This window comes from Eulemur rufifrons, chromosome 20 (assembly GCF_041146395.1).
Source record: "Eulemur rufifrons isolate Redbay chromosome 20, OSU_ERuf_1, whole genome shotgun sequence".
In the NCBI taxonomy this organism is placed as follows: domain Eukaryota; kingdom Metazoa; phylum Chordata; class Mammalia; order Primates; family Lemuridae; genus Eulemur; species Eulemur rufifrons.
The window spans coordinates 41720384-41737559 of NC_091002.1; the positions used below are offsets into that span (position 1 = coordinate 41720384).

General features: G+C 44.5%; 1 protein-coding gene across 1 annotated transcript in view; it reads right to left on the minus strand.

Moving 5' to 3' along the window:
- Positions 1–3691: 3691 nt before the first annotated feature.
- B4GALT5 (beta-1,4-galactosyltransferase 5) overlaps positions 3692–17176 on the minus strand; it is a 60257-nt gene continuing 46772 nt past the window's right edge. The window contains exons 3-9 of the mRNA XM_069495429.1: positions 16288–16401; positions 13783–13907; positions 12453–12569; positions 10127–10314; positions 9296–9418; positions 7566–7667; positions 3692–6734 (exon numbers count right to left, since the gene is read on the minus strand). Coding sequence (XP_069351530.1) covers positions 6587–6734; positions 7566–7667; positions 9296–9418; positions 10127–10314; positions 12453–12569; positions 13783–13907; positions 16288–16401 — 917 coding nt within the window. The 3' untranslated portion in view covers positions 3692–6586. The remainder of the gene's footprint in view (positions 6735–7565; positions 7668–9295; positions 9419–10126; positions 10315–12452; positions 12570–13782; positions 13908–16287; positions 16402–17176) is intronic.

Below are 17176 nucleotides of genomic sequence, written 5' to 3' on the forward strand. Positions count from 1 at the left end.
AAAAAAATAAAATTTGGACTCCCCTCCCCTACCTTCAGCATTTAAATGCTCTGCACCAGCCATTTCATTTCTTGGACTCTGTCAAGGTGGCCTTGGCCTATTCATATAGGTGCACAAGGACTTATGTGCAGCTGTGTGCACTGTGGTGCACATAATGTGATAGTGGAAAGCTGGACCAACTTCCATGTCTATCAAGAATAGCTAAATAAATCACATACATCCTTACAATGCATTACACCGGATGGCCATTCACAGGAATAAGATAGCTTCGGTCATCCATTCAAGAAATATTTACTGAGCACCTACTATGTGCCAGAACCAGATCTGGCACAGGGATACAGCAGACAGCAAAGTCTCTTATCTTCATGGGGATTATTACATGTTAGTGGGGTTCACAATGAATAGAGAACAATAAAAATACAATATGATTCAGAGTGGGAGATCCTGGGAAGAAAATAAAACAGGGGGAAGGGACAGAGCAAGGGAGGTGGCATTTTAGACTGGGTGATAGAAAGGCCTCTCCGGGGGGGGGACATCTGTGTTTTATTTGAAGAAGCTCTTCGATCATGGAAAAGAAGTCTCCAAGAACATTAAGATAAAAAAATAAAAGGAGGGCCAGGTCTTGGGGGCACATCTGTAACCCTGGCACTCTGGGAGGTGGGAAGATCGCTTGAGGCCTGGAGTTTGCAACCAGCCTGGGCAACGCAGCAAAAGCCCATCTCTATAAAAAATTTTAAAAATTAGCCAGGTGCAGGAGCACACACTTGTACTACCAGCTACTCAGGAGGCCGAGGTAGCGAGGATCACTAAGCCCAGGAGGTCAGGGCTGCAGTGAGCTGTGATGGATCACACGCTTTCACCCCGGCCTGGGCAAAAGAGCAAGACCCTGTCTATAAAAAAAAAAAAAAAGAAAGAAAGAAAATCAAAAGACATCACAAGACAACTTACTTTTTTTTCAGCTATAAATGCCTTAATCTCCCTACGCATGCATGTAGGTATAAAGGTACAGATACAGACACAAGCCAAACTGCAGACATTAAGGGAAGATTTAAAACTTACTTTCCAGCATGTACTCATGTAAGACTTCCGTAATAAAACTTTTTAACTGTGCCTGTAAACAAAATCTATGAAGAGCACATATGCAAAGAAGAAACTGGTTCAGCAGAAATAGCCCAGGGGCAAAAATATTCCTTTCTGGCTCAGAGACTGGCTTTGTCACCTCTGGCAACCTGTGGCTTCGGTCCGCTAGGGCAGCAGTTAGTTCCCTGTGCTCTCCTTTTGACAGTGCCTGGTGATACTTTCGATCGGCACCTAGATGGCAGAGGCCAGGTCTGCTAACCACCCTGCAATGCACACAGCAGCTCCTGCACGTGTCAGGAGCAAGGTTGAGACCCCGCTAAGAGCAAGGGGCAATGACTACCTTGCAGAGTTGAGGCCTGATTGCCTACACTATGCTTTGCACAGACCCTGGCCTATAACTAGTGCTCAATAAATGGGAACTACTATTTTTATCACTGGACTTCCCTCAAATTAAAAAAATTTGAGAGTGGAAGGAAGTGGTAGTACCAGGAATCAATTCTGCCAAATGCTGATCCTGGAGACTGGCTGGAAAGGATCCTCGACCTCAACAGCGAGGCCGGTCTTCCCTGGGTATTCGTGTCGGCTCTTTCTCTAGTGGCCGCTCCCTGTGGTTCAGGAGCACACTCAAGCTTCTCTTGTCGGAAAACCCAAACCCACCCCCTTGAGCCTCACGTGCTCCCCCAGCCTTCTCTTTGCCCCTTCACAGGAAATTCAGGCCATGCCCAAACTCACTGCTGCTTCTACTCCTTGGCCAGGGGGCTTATGTCCTCCTAGGTCAGCAAAATGGCTCCTGCCACGTCCCCAACACCTTCCACTGCCAATCCACGACTTTTCATTCTTCCTCTTGTATCACTTCTCTGCCGCCTTCAGCGATGTGGATCACTCTCCCTCCCGTCCTTCCCAACCTCCCACTCCTCCCTCCTCCTGCCTGCCCTGCTCACTCCTTTTCTCAACCAGTAACTCTTAGAGGTCAGGCTAAGGCCACCACCTTCCTGTTCTCAATCCCTAAGCAATTTCCTCCACTCCTGGATCTTCACTTACCTCCTACACCCGGAGACTCACGAATCCACCATGGTCCTGACCTTGCCTTTGAGTCCCTGCCAGTATATGTACCACTGCCTGTGCTGTTTCCACCTGGTTGTCTCAAACCCCCCAAAACAGTCACAACTGAGCTCACCACCTTCCCCAGGAATCCTGCCTGACTCCAGTGCCCCTGTCTCGGGATGGCCCTGCCATCCACGTAGACAGGAAACCAGCAGCACAGGTGGCTCCATGTCAACAACCCCTGTCCAGGTCCTGGAGGTACTACCTCAACACCTCCCTGTCTCCCCTTCTCCACCGTGTCTGCACCCACCTAACTCGCCCCCTGCTCCTCCTCCGCTTCTCCACAATCCTCCCTGCAGCCAGAGCCATCTCTTTAAATGCCATCGAAGCACATCACACACAGCCCCACCTGCTGACAACTCTTGAATCCATTGCTCTAAGGATGAAATGCGAACCTCTCACCTTGGCCTACAAGGCCCTGCACTGCATGGCCTGGCCCCGTCTCGCCAGCCCGGCAGTCTCTGTGCGTCCCTTTGCCCTCCACTCCAGCCATACCGGCCTTCTTTTTTTTTTTTTTAATAGGAAAAACTTTTAATATTTTTTTTAATTTCAGCATATTATAGGGGTACAAACGTTTAGGTTACATATATTGCCCTTGCCCCACCTGAGTCAGAGCTTCAAGCGTGTCCATCCCCCAAACAGTACGCACCGTACCCATTAGGTGTGTACCTACCCATCTCCTCCCCCCATCTGCCCAGCACCCCATGAATGTTATTACTATACGTGCACTTAAGTGTTGATCAGTTACTACCAACGTGATGGTGAGCACATGTGGTGCTTCGTGCCAGCCTGCTTGCTGCCCCGCAGCCGTACCCCACGATCCTCAACTTCCCCCAGCTCCCCCACCCCCACCTGCTCTCGATCCCCACCCCGGTGCCTTCCCTACCGCTCACTGCTGGCAGCTCTCACTGTTGCAGCTGCATTTTAATTTAATCACACCCAGTGGACAGTGTGTTGTATGAGGCCAGTGATCCTGTCTTATTTTCCGTACTGCTGAATCCCCAGCACCAGGGCATAGAATTGTACAATCTATTAATAAACACTGTGAGTGGTGAGCATTCACTACACAGAAGCTATGGATTACAATCTCTGGGCAGAATCAAGCAGATAGCAAAGCCTGGATTGGTCCTAGAGAAGCTTCTGGAACCAAACTCCATCAGTCCTCGCTGCCCCTCCCCCCAATGCCCCTTCCCCCAAGTGTCTTATTCAACTTTATTGATATCACCCGGGGAAGTGACTCTTGAAAGGAAACCCCAGCATGGGGGTGCGGGGAACACGGCGGGGCTCAGCGCTGCTGCTACATCCTGCATCTTGTCACTCAACCGGCTGCCCGACGTGGTTGGCCAGGTGGTGTCCACTCAGGAACACCCAGAGGTCAGCCCAGCGACTTAAAGCTGAACAGCTGTGAGAAAGGCAAGGCCCCCCCCACAAGGAGCCAAACTGTCTTAGACAAACAGAAATGACCACCAAGGTTTGGTTCTTGAATATGTATTTTTTACTGAAAAAATCATTCATAAATTAACATACAAAAATGTACAAACACATGAGTAAATAATGTAATGACAAAGGACTATTTGTGAAAAGTGTTTTTTAAAACATCTTTAGATTTCAGTGCAAAAATGTACCCCTGGCACCTCTTAAAACATAAGAGCAAGCTCAGAAACACGTAGTGGTGGAAATAAGCTAGCTACGTTCAATGCCATCGTCAATGGTGAGTGGATACAATCAATACATGTGGCTGTTGCTCAGCTATTAATGTCTGTGGTAGGGAAGCTCTGACAAGAGTCCCTGTTATGTCAAAACGAATATTTTTGCAAATACCCCCCCAAAAAACCAGCATGAAAGGGGGAACCTTTCCTTCCCTGCACACAGCAATCAAAGACAAGATTGATTTAAAAGGTCACCCATCAGTAGCCTTGAAGAATTTCAGCTGCCAAAATATGCACAAGGTCACATTTGATTCTTACATTTCTTTTTTTTTTTTTAACATGAGAATTTCAACAGCACATGGAACTGGCTGTATTTTTTAACTATTACGTTTCCCATACAAGATTCCACGTGGTGGATGGATGACCGACAGTGCACATTAAGAGATACCACACTCATAAAACAAACTTAAGACATGACTGCAAAAGAAATCTAAGTGACGCTAATTTAAGCAGTGAAAAGAAACCTTTCCTTTTGTCCTCAAATCAGCATTTTCTTTTAAAAATCAGGTGCTAGGCTTTTGCCTAATTAATTATATTAATGTAGAGCTTCAAACAAGATCATTTTACAATATTGCCACATAAGCACACATCATCCTTAACCAAGAATGAGTCTGTCCTGGCAAATCCGTCCAAGCGACATCATAGTGCTGCCATACTGAAAGCAACTCACGGCCTTCACGAGGAGAAAGGAGAGCAGAGTGAGGAGGGCAGGGGAGCCTAGGCCAGCACACAGGCCCGGGGTGGGGGTGTCTTTATTGCTATATGCACCGTAAAACAAAGGAAAACCAAATGAACTTCTGTAATGTTCCCTCGTGAAGTTGTTTTAAAGCATGAAATGCTTAAAATTCTTTTAAAATATATGATACAACTTACCAGCACTTTCAAGGGCAGAAGCCTGCTCTCTCATATGAGCTGATAAGAGCTTTGCGATGCAATTTATTTTCTAAATACCACTCTATTCTTCAAAAGAACAAAATCACAAACAAAAAAACGAGGCCTGGCCAATCACTCCCACGGTCTGTGGGGATCATACGTCCACGGAACCAATACATGCAACGGAATAAGCCCCAACCCACACGTATATACACACACCCCAGCACACACACCCATGTAAACCATGAAAATTAAGGAAGTTGAAGGCAAACAAGGCAATTAAAAAAAATATGAAGTACTCTTCAGAAAGTACTCCTAATCACAATATATAAATATGTTTTATGGAAAAGAAGGGGGAAAAAAGCTGGCATTTTCCAGAGTTCTGCAGAAGCCGACAGGGACTAGGAGGGCTTTGGTTCAGGGAAAAGCAAAGAGGCACGAATTCCAATGCAATTTAGAATACGGGATACGAGCAGAGCACCCGGGCTCTTGCGTTCTGGAGCTCTGATCAGTCTAATCTCAAAGCTTTGATCTGGTCTTACCTGGACCCCAGCTGACCCACGACACTCAAGTGCCACCTGCTCCCTGGCTGAATTCTTCATGATTCAATTGCTCATTAGTTCTATGTACTAGTTAATAATGTTGACAAAGAATCACTCCAGAAACCAAAAAGGGAAAGAGGAATCATGGAAACCAGCTGGTAATTTAGGCACATCTTTCAGAAACTGTGGCCAAGTTCACAAGAGAAAGAAAGCGGGGGAGGACCACACACAACACCCTCTCTCTCTCCTTGTGATGGTGAAAGGATAAAAAGTAGAGTCCAGAGAGTGGGGATGTGTGTGCGGGGAGCCCCTGCAGGGTCTGCGGTGGGCAGGGCGAACAGCAGCCTCCTGCTCAGCAGAAGATGGGGCTGAGAGCCCACGTGGCCCAGAGGGAAGAGAGAATCCACAGCAAAGCCAAGAGCAAGACTTGCGGAAGAAGGAAGAGGGCCGAGCAGCCAGCTACCAGTGATGAAGATTGGATTATTTTGTTCTTTTTGTGACATGCCCTATATCCACTCCCTTCCCCAAGTGACAGCAATTTGGGAGATGATATTCTTCAATTGCATTTTAACTGAGTTCCTGCATTTGCCAACCAAATAAGTGATCTAATGTATAAATCCTCGTTTGACTTGGAGCGAGCTATAAAATTAAATTTAAAAAAGGCATTTTACATGGCTTATTTACAATTTACTTCTTCAAGAAGTGATTGTTATATATTTATGTCTATTTATCTTTCCCAAGTCCCTCCCCTCCACCCTCAATCCCCACCCAAAGCAGGTAATTTTTTTTTTTTTTCCCTAAAAAAATGAAACCAAAGAGAACACCGGAGATACAGAAGAATGGTGTGTGGAGTTCCATTTGCTCTTCCTAAAACACAGCTGCCCTGTGGTGGGTTTGCCTCTTTGCTCTGAAGGCCAAGAGGTTCAAAGGTCATTTGTAGGGACAGGCTCCACGGCAGGTCCAAGGCGGATCACAGCTCGTCACGGGTTCTGGAGGTTGTGGCCGAGACAGGACGTGGGGGCAGGAGACGGGAGAGAGCAGCAGGACAGACGTCCGTTTTGGGAAAACAGAAAGCCAGTGCTGATGAAGGAGGTGCCGAGCGTACCCCTCAGGGGCGGTGGGTCAGTCCAGCGAAGGCGTTTTGTGCATGTGCTCAAACCCTGTGATCCTTCATTAGACACTGTATTTCTCCTCCCTTCCTGTGCGGACCCCGCGACATCTCATCAGACCGCTTTCTTGGTGGCGGTGGGTAAAGCCAACGCACGTTCTCTCCTCATCTCAGTACTCGCTCACCTGAGCCAGCTCGGGTGTCAAGTTCACAGTTATGTTTTTATACAAGGCGTCGTATGTGATGTTTGCAAAGTAGTTCAGGTTGTTGAGGCCGTCCAGCCCTTGCCGTTCTTTTGACTTCCTCAGCAGAGCGTACCTGTTTAAGCAGAGAACAGAGAGGTGGCTCTGAGCAGGGACCCAAACCTCTTCACAGTCACGGACAGAGCAGGGCAGCCGCGGGAGAGGCCGCAGCCCAGGCAGTTCTTCTGCAGCACGGGGGCCCTCCACGCCCCAGCCACGCTGCTACTCCCGCCGTCGTCGCTGCTGCTACTGGGAGCACCTCCTCTCTCGTGCTTTACTTATTGCTTCACTTAATGCCCAGCCTCGTCCCCCCACGCAAACGAGAAAACCAAGGCTTAGTAACTTTAAGTGACTTGCCCAGGGTCTCAGAGTAGGTAAGATATTAAAAATAAATCAGATGCATAGTCTGTGTTCAAGTGCCCTTTCACTCCCATAAAAATAGAGTTTGAGTAATTAGAATTGATTGTCTAGAAAATAGGCTTCCCCAAAATTCACAAAGACAGAAAAAGAAAGAAAAGAGAGTTGTATAGCAACTGCAACCACAGACAGCAGCTCAGGAGAACCTGTTCAGAATTTGAGCTTGCAAAAAGGGTGCCAACTGCTCTGTCACATCAGCTGAGTTACACACAGGCCTTCACCCAAGTGGATTTTTCTCCAATTCCCTAAAGGTTACAGGGGAGACTACAATGCTTAAGAATCAGAACAAGTGATTTCCTTAAAAGAGCTTACTATTGAAATTTTCACCAACGGTCTGGCTTCAACCCCAAATGTCTGCCTCAGAGTTAAGTTAGAACACACACAGTAACCGTAAAACGGCTGTCAGAGCAGGAGGTGTGAGATGCACTGAGACATCCAGACGTGCAAAGCGCGGAGGGTATCGTAAGAGAAATAAATACACTGCACCGACCTTCCAAGAAACTGCACTTCTCCTCGATGGTGGTGAGGGATGGACTTGTACTTTCCCGTGTCACCCTCCGGCCGGCTCACAGAATAACCTGCATTCTGTACTCTGTCCAAGACCAAGAGAACGGGCTTTTAGACACAATCCCAGGAGTAACATCCCAGGAGTGACCAAAACCCAGGAAGACATGTCACAGCTTACGCTGGCACTCCTGCACAGCAAAAGCTTTCTCACTCACCTCCATTTAATTCACTCACTGGGTCACCTTTTTTTTTTTTAAACTAAATTAAAACTCAATTTTAACTCAGTTACAGTTTTTAGCTGGGGCTCTCTAAGCCCCTATAAAACACATGAAGTGACGCTCACAGCTCTCTGAGTGCCAGAGGCTAACTGACACTCTCTAACAGGCCTGTACAACTCAACTCGCACCGGGACGGCTGAATCCTCACTACAAGTCAGTAACTGATCCCAAGCATTTATCTAGCTGCACTTGTTATTATAGTCATAAGATTTAACTAAATCATACATAAATTGACAAAATATAGCAAAAGAGTTGTTCCCATGAAAAATATGTTGATGGAAAAGAACTGATAAAGTGACTTAAAAAAAATTCTAGTGAATGAATTAGGTATGGGTGAGACAACTATAAAATACTGAAGGCAAAATCATAAAAATTTAGAAGGATTTGACATTCAGATACTTTTTAAATCACTCTCCAGCAGAGCTGACTTGTTTGTGTGAGACGAAGTCTCCTCTGTTATCCAGGCTAGACTGCAGTGGTGTCATCATCATAGCTCACAGCAACCTCAAACTCCTGGCTCAAGTGATCCTCCTGCCTCAGCCTCCTGAGTAGCTGGGACTATAGGCATGTACCACCATGCCCGGCTAATTTTTTCTATTTTTAGTAGAGACAGGGTCTCACTCTTGCTCAGGCTGGTCTCAAACTCCTGAGCTCAAGCGATCCTCCTGTTTCAGCCTCCCAGAGTGCTAGGATTACAGGCGTGAGCCACCGCGCCCTGCCTACTCATCTCTATTTTATAATGAGCATTATTATAGGAAAAAAAAAAAATCAAGAAATTACCATCTAAGTTTATTTTTGCATGTCAAAGGAGAGAAAAATGAAAATAGTTTGGTAGGATGTAGAGTTTGTTTTTAGGATGGTAGGAGTTATTTTTTTTTTAATGCTATAATTGTATAATTTTTTAAATGAATAAAAATTACTTCTGTGACTCCAAATATTCTAGTCTTTATCACAGAAGTAAACTAAAAGCTGCTCCTAAAATCCAATCAGAGAAAGAACTGAGTGGAGCTGCTCTATTACGGTGGCCCTGAGCCACATGTGGCTACTAACGGCTAAAATGTGGCTACTCTGAAGTGAAATGTGCTGTGAGTGTAAATACAGACTGAATCTCAAAGATTTATTTTTATTTATTTATTTATTTTTCTTGTGGTTTTAAAGGGGATGAATTTCAAAGATTTAGTAAGAAAAAATGAATGTGAACTATCTCAATACTTTACACTGATTACATGTTGAAATGGCATTATTTTGGATATAGTGGATATATAACACAATAATATATTATTAAAATTAACTTCACCTTTTTTTGGCCTTTTACAATGTGGCTACTAGAACATTTTACATCGCACACATGGCTTGCACTATATTTCTGTTGGGTAGTGCTGGTCCGCAGAGTCCAAGGGGGCATTTCTAGAAGATGCCAGAAGAAGGGTCATACCTGTTCCAGAGGTCGTCATCTTCTCCACCCCAACCCCAGAAAGCATTAGGAAAGCCATTGATTTTCCGAAACTGTTCCACCGTTAAGCCGCTCACTCCGCCAAAGAACTCAGTGTAAGGAAGCCTGAGAGGAGATGCAGACCATCAATCATGTGTGCGTTACAGGGTGACTCTGTCCCTAGAACAGGCCCTCTCACTTGAGGACTAGGAACAATACTCTGCTCCTGACCTGAGCTATCTAAATCCTCATGTTGACATATATCAACCAAAGTAGCAAATGAAATTTTTCCTAATTGATTTGTAGCAACAGCTTTATTGAGATATAACTGACACACCATACAATTCGTCCATTTTTAAGTGTATAATTCAATGGTTTTTAGTATATTCATTGAGTTGTGCAACCATGACCACAATCAATATTAGTACATTTCACCACCCCCTCTAAAAGCTCTGTATCCATGAGCAGTCACCGCCCCCAATCATTTCCCTCTGCCAAACCCCCTAGACCTGGGCAACCACTAATCTGTCTCTGCAGATTTGCCTATTCTGGACATTTCTGATAAATGGAATCATATAACATATGACCTTTTGTGTCTGGCTTCCTTCACTTTACACAATGTTTTCATGGTTCATCCATGTTTTTGGTATGTATCAGTACTTCATTCTTTTTTATTGCCAAGTAGTATTCCAATCATATGGATAGCCCAGATTTTGATTATCCATTCACCAGTTGATGGACATCTGGGTTGTATGTAGCTAATTGGAGTTCATCGTCTTTACAACTCTCACTATCCTTTTAGATTTAAACTCTTTAGGAGGAAACGATACTCACAGATACATATACTTATCCAGTTTAGTTGCGAAGTGCCTCGGCATCTGTCCACATCCATAATAGTTGCGATCACTTTCTGGTATATGATCCACATCATGAAAAATGAGACAGTCCCAATCCAAGTCCTTCATTGCCTCTTGAAAACCAACGTTGAAAAGCATGGCTCGATTAAAGGGTTGAGTACCAACCTAAAAGAAGCAAAACTTTATTTTTAAAAGGACTCTTGAGGCAAACTCTTTGCTGCCTTTGCCCTGCCTAAGGAAGAGCTTATTGGGTCCGACTGGGAAAGATCACTGTGCTACTGTGACCAGGTCCAGCACCACACATCAACGGCTCACTCACAGCATGGCCCAGAAGCCACTCAACCTCTCGCCTCGATTTCTTTAGAAATAAAAGTGGTTGTAGGTTGGGCGTGGAGGCTCACACCTGTAATCCTAGCACTCTGGGAGGCCAAGGCGGGAGGATTGTTTGAGCTCAGGAGTTCGAGACCAGGTTGTGTGAGACCAAGACCCCATCTATACTAAAAATAGAAAAATTAGCCAGGCATGGTGGTGGATGCCTGTGGTCCCAGCTACCCAGGAGGCTGAGGCAGGAGGACTGCTTGAGCCCAGGAGTTTGAGGTTGCAGTGAGCTATGATGACACCACTGCACTCTACAAAGCGAGACTCTATCTCAATAAAAAGAAATAAAAGTGGTGGCAAACCCAAGCTCCTCTCTCCCAAGGCTATTGAATTCAGAAATTCAACCATACAGCAGCGTTTAGAAGAGTACCCAGATACACAGAGGAAAACATTACCATTTCTACTTTTTATCACTTGTCATTCTCTTTAGCATATCAACTAATCTGTAACTTTTATTTCATAAACAAAATCTAGTAAGAAGATGGGTTTTTGTTTGTTTTGTATTGTCTTGTTTTATTTTGAAGGTCTAAGACAACAGTCACTGAGTACACCATGGACCCAAGCCTACGGACACAGAGTTCGATGGCTCATAAAGAGACCAGTTCAGATCAGTTACAGCCCAACTAGTCTAAATGCTTTGCCCGTATCGAAATACCCAACTCAGCATAGATTCATAGAGTGGGATCCTTCCCAGATACCTTCACTTCTGGGAACAGCGGCGCTCATCCCCTTTTCCTCATTCCGGGATAATGCAAGCCACATGAAGACCACTTAGAGCAGCTCGGGCACTGAGTTTCAAAGGTGTGCTTACAGGCAGAGGTGAGCATGCAAAAGGCTCTCAAAGCTGAGGATCAGTGTATTAAGGGGAATCTGTAAGCCTTTCACTTATCTATAGAGCCTCTAGTTCAAGGATCACAATACTTGACAAATGCCTACAGAAGCCACGTCAGAAATGTCAACGTGTGAACTGGGCCAGGCAAGAGACAACAGCAGTAGTAGGGACTGAGGCCAGCTGGACAGTCGTGTTCCATCTAAGGCAAATAAAAAAATATGCAGGACCCAGCCGGGTGCGGTGGCTCACGCCTGTAATCCTCGCACTCTGGAAGGCAGAGGTGGGAGGATCGCTCGAGGTCAGGAGTTGGAGACCAGCCTGAGCAAGAGCGAGACCCCATCTTCTACTAAATATAGAAAGAAATGATTTGGACAGCTAAAAATATATAGAAAAAATTAGCCGGGCATGGTGGCGCATGCCTGTAGTCCCAGCTACTTGGGAGGCTGAGGCAGGAGGATCGCTTGAGCCCAGGAGTTTGAGGTTCCTATGAGCTAGGCTGAGGCCACGGCACTCTAGCCCAGGCAACAGAGCAAGACTCTGTCTCAAAAAAAAAAAAAAAAAAAAACAATGCAGGACCAAAAAGAGGATTTATAGACTGAATTTGCCATGTGGGTCTTTAGTATGTGACCTCTATATCTGATTCAATCCTAATACTTTTAAAACCAAACCAAACCCTGAGGCTTAGAGAAGTCTGAATGTCCCAGGCCATGTGGCTAATTAATAGCAGATAGCACTGAGGTCCCGTGACTCCAAGATCATGTCCTCTGGGCAGGACCTTGGTGCGGGTCCTTATCTTAAGGGGAATTTCCTGGGTCCGGGGCCTGAAGACACTGCCCAAAGCAGGCGCTAGCAAACCACCAGACAAAGGGCTGTCATTCACAAGCAAAGCTACCTCCTGGACTCGAATGTGCCCTGTACTGGGCAACACCTGAAACCAAGAGCACAGAATTGCTCTCTGCTCCTCTTCCCACCTCAGGGCAACTCAATTCTAAGATTTCAGCTGTATGGGCTCTTCACACCAAAGATGAATTAGCCTGCAGCATTCTGAACTGCTGTCTCAGAAAAGAAGAAAAGAAAAGAAAGGATCACTCACTTGTTCAACCACATAAAATGCAAACCGTAGGCGCTGGCGCTGAAGCATGGGGATCAAGTGTCTGAGCAGGACTGGGAGGTGCTCGTGACGGTTCCGGAAGGGGATAAGGATCGCCACCTAGAGTGGATCACAGCCAAAGAAGCTATTTAATTAGTGCCCTGAACTTCTACTTCATAGCAGGACATCCCTGCAGAATCGGTGACCAACCACTGGGAATCCTGGGAAGCTGGCTGTCTTGTCCTCGACTTCCTCTAAATAAACACCTATATTGGCAAGTTGACCCTCGGAACTAGGAGCTAAATAGATCTTATTCTTACGTGCACCATACCTTAGCAGTCGTACATGGTAGGCTTGCTGAATGAATTCATTCTAGACCAGTAGTCCCCAACCTTTTTGGCACCAGGGACCACGTTCAAGCAAGATAATTTTTCCACGGTGGGGTAACGGGGATGGTTTTGGGATGATTCAAACGCACAGCATTTATTGTGCACTTCATTTCTATTATTATTACATTGTAATATATAATGAAAAAAACTATACAACTCACCACAGGTTGGGGACCCCTGTTCTAGACCACAACCCATAGAAAAAAACATACATTCTACACTGTGACAAGAATATATCTATAGACACACACACACACACACCTATAATTAAAATAAGCTTCAAATAACAGTACTTTCTAGAATGTGCACTATATATACATGTTTTAATGCTGGTCATTAAATTGATTTTATATCCCAGTGCTGGGTTGGAAAGACTAATCTGTCCCAGATCTGTACTGATGACTGCTGTTCTACCAGCACCTAACAGGGATGGCACAGAATAAGCATTTGAATAAATAGTTTTTGAAACAATGGACTTAAGCAAAGGTCATGAGCTCGATTCACACTACTGATGTCTCTTGACTACGATCATGTGGAAAAACATAAACAAATCTCAGTGTCAAGCTACATAACTTTGCTTTATATTCCACTAATCTTATAGTAACCAGTGGAGAACAGGCACGAAGCACTGACTCTGTGGAGATGATTTCTGCAAATGTGTCGCTAGAGACCCACCAACCCTCCTACCTGCTTGCTTTGTTAATATTCCTGTTAGGAAGACAAAAGGGTCTTGCTCGGTCATCAGAATAATGCAGATTTCTGAGGCTACAGAGTCCTTGGGGAAACCCATTCCTCCAAAATATTTCTATCAAATGCCAATACTTTGCATGGGGAGGTAGGGTGAAAATTACAAAATGTCATGGTTTGCAAATCCCATAGTGATTTGGACCGATGGCAAATCCTGGATGGGCCTCCCAACGCTTGGGCCTGGCCTCACGCCCTACCTTCCATCGAGGTACGCAATCAGAAGGCTTCCAGTGACCTCCGAGCTTGATGGCTGGGTCTTTGGAGAAGGTTTCATGAATGTAATCCATGCTGATTTCACTCATGTTTATGTCTATTGGGCCCTCTGAACAGAGAGGGGGGAAAAAAGGATCAAGGTCAGAAATGACAGATTCTATGTCCAGGCTTTTATTCTCTGGAGAAGTTCAATGTTTCTTTCAGCTGACTATGTTTGTAGGAGGGATGGAAGTCCCTTCCTCTGCTTTTCATCTCATTGCATTTCAGTTCATCGGTATTATCTGGGTAAAGACGCGAATCAAGGAATTAAGACTAATTTAGAGTTCTGTTAACTCAGCTGGTCATCTCTGACTTAAGTGGCGAAGCAATACTGTAACCATCAATAAATGCTAGTGAAAGGGCGAGCTAGTATTAGGTTTAGATCTGTCAAAAGTCTATTTCTAATTTACACATCTTAGCCTTCCCAAACCAAGCTCATGTGCAAATGCAGACACACACAGATTTTAAAGGGAAGATCTACGTATGTGTGCGGTGAGACGTGCAAATGGAACAGCAAGCTTCCAACACAACTTACACACCCATAATTAATTTTTCATGTATGAATGAGAATATGTTCAATACCATGCATGACTATTTCTAACACTTCCTCTGTTGTCACCATGTTTGAGCTATAGTCAACTCTGTAAACATAAGAGTTTCCTTTGCCTGCTCATTTCTTTAAACAAGAAGCAGAACTATCTAAGAAGCCTGAAAGTACAGAAGAGGTCTAAGAGTTTACTGCCATTGTTTTAGATTACACATGGGATTCCAAAGAAAAAAAAGAAAGAAAGAAAAAAATCCAAGAATGTTTTTTAACCAGCACTTTGTTAAAAAAATTAACTTTCAGCCAGGCACGGTGGCTCACGTCTATAATCCCAGGAGTTCAAGACCAGCCTGGGCAACACAGCAAGACACTATGTCTACAAAAAAAAATTTTTTTTAAATTAGCCGGGCGTGGGGGTGCATGTGGGAAGATCACTTAAGCCCAGGAAGTAGAGATTACAGTGAGCAATGATGGCACCACTGCACTCCAGCCTGGGTGACAAAGTGAGACCCTGTCTCCACCCCCCCCAAAAAAAAACAACAGGTGGGGGAGAGAAAGAGGAAAAGAAAAGAACTTCTCTAATATCAAACAAGTTATAATCAGTGGGAGATTTATGCTAAAAAGACAAAGCTGGTTGCCTGTACAGCCATGCGCCTCATTTCTGTCAGTGACGGATGGCATATACAGTGGTCCTGTAAGATTACAATGGAGCTGAAAACTTCCTGTTGCTTAGCGATGACTGAGCCACAATAACATCCTAGCACAAGCCATTACTCACGTGTTTGTGGTGATGCTGCTGTAAACAAACCTACTGTCTGCTCTGCCAGTTACAATAAACACTCATGTCATTGGTTTATGTATTTACTATACTACACTTTTTGTTATTGTCTAGTGCACTCCTTCTACTCATAAAAAGAGCAGTTAACTACAAAACAGCCTCAGGTAGGTTCCTTCAGGAGGTATCCCTAGAAGGCACCGCTATCATAGGAGATGACAGCTCCATGCATGTTACTGTCCCTGGGGCAAGATGTGGAGATGAAAGACAGTGATACTGATGATCCTGACCCTGTGCAGGCCTAGGCTAATGTGTGTGTATTTCAGTTCTTAACAAAAAAGTTTAAAAATAAAAAAAAGCACATAAAGGTACAAAGAAAGAAAACATTTTTGTGCAGCTATACAAAAGGTAGGATTAATTTCTTATTGAAGAAAGAAAAATATTTTTTATAAATTTCATGTGGCCTCAGTGGACGGTGTTTATAAGGTCTACAGTAGTATACAGTGATGTCCCAGGCCTTCACGTTCACTCACCGCTCACTCACTGACTCGCCCAGGGCAATTTCTAGTCCTGCAAGCTCCACTCATGGTAAGTGCCCTACACAGGTGTACCATTCATCTTTTACAGCGTATTTTTACTGTATCTTTTTTATGTTTAAATACACAAATACTTAGCACTGTTACAAGTGCCTAGAGTACTCAGTTCAGTAACATGCTGCACAGGTTTGCAGCCTAGGAGCAACAGGCTGTACCATACAGCCGAGTGCGTAGCAGGCTGTACCATCTAGGTTTGTGCAGATACACTCTCTGACGTTCCCACAATAAGGAAATCGCCTAATGAAGTATTTCTCAGAACATATTCTTGTCATTGACAAGGAACTGTACTTTCTTTAGGACATTCTAACAGACCCCAAGTTACAAATGAGGGCCATGTGCGAAAGCAAGAATGAAAATGTAGGAAGTGGCACCGAGAGCACAGGCAACCTTGCAGCAAGCTTCGAAGGAGCCGGGAGCACGAATGACCTTCACCACCCTGTCTCCACTGGCAGGACGTAGGCAGACAGACACAGAACAAGAGCACCCTCCCGTGATCCACTTTCAAAGCACAGGAAGATAAGCCGGAGCTACTCACTCATGGAAGGGAGCCTTTCAGGGCAGGTATGGTTTGCAAAGTAGGTGAAGTCTTCAGGAAGAAATGTTGTGGTTTGTAGCAAGGTTTCACTGTGGTTCAAGTCAAGAGGATAATCTAGGGAGGTAAGGGAAAAAAGGCAACTCAGGCTGGCACATGGAATCAATTCTGCAATTCTTAGATGCCTACCAAGGAAGCATTTTTCTTAGATGTCATCTTGGGGGAAGCAGGACTCTGGACTAGCTCTTCACTGCAGCTAAAAATGTGAGCCCATCAATAAAAATGTTAACCGGATGATACACTTTAACCAACGTTCCTATTCTCATTGGTATTATAGGCTTATGTTCATTCAGTTTACAGTCAACTGTAATTCAATGTGATTAAGAAACAGCAGACCCCCTCCTTCCGTTTCTTATTCTCCAGAACAAAAGTCCCCAACCTTTTTGGCACCAGGGCCCAGTTTCAAGGAAGACAATTTTTCCACAGGCAGGGTGGGGGGTCGTGATGTGTGTGTTCATTAGCCACATCCTTCCCAAACACTTAGTTGATATTTGGAGCTGTCTGCTCTGCACTGGTTCCAGGACAGAACTCATAATTAAAAATAGCATGAATTTTTGACTTATCCACAGTTTCGCAAAATTTGCTCTTAAAAAAACTTTGAAAGATAATCACAAGCCATACCGTAAATTTGAAAGGCTGAGGATGTACCTTCACAATAAAAAAATTTAAGAAGTATCAAAGTGAAATGTCAGAGATATCAATTATCAAACTTAGTACTTAAGGAAATCGGACATTTCATACTTAATAACCTAAATATATTCTGTGCTCTCTCTCTGGAGAACACAGAATATGAGTTGGATGCTGGATTCATGTTCCTGTAGTTGTCTCATCT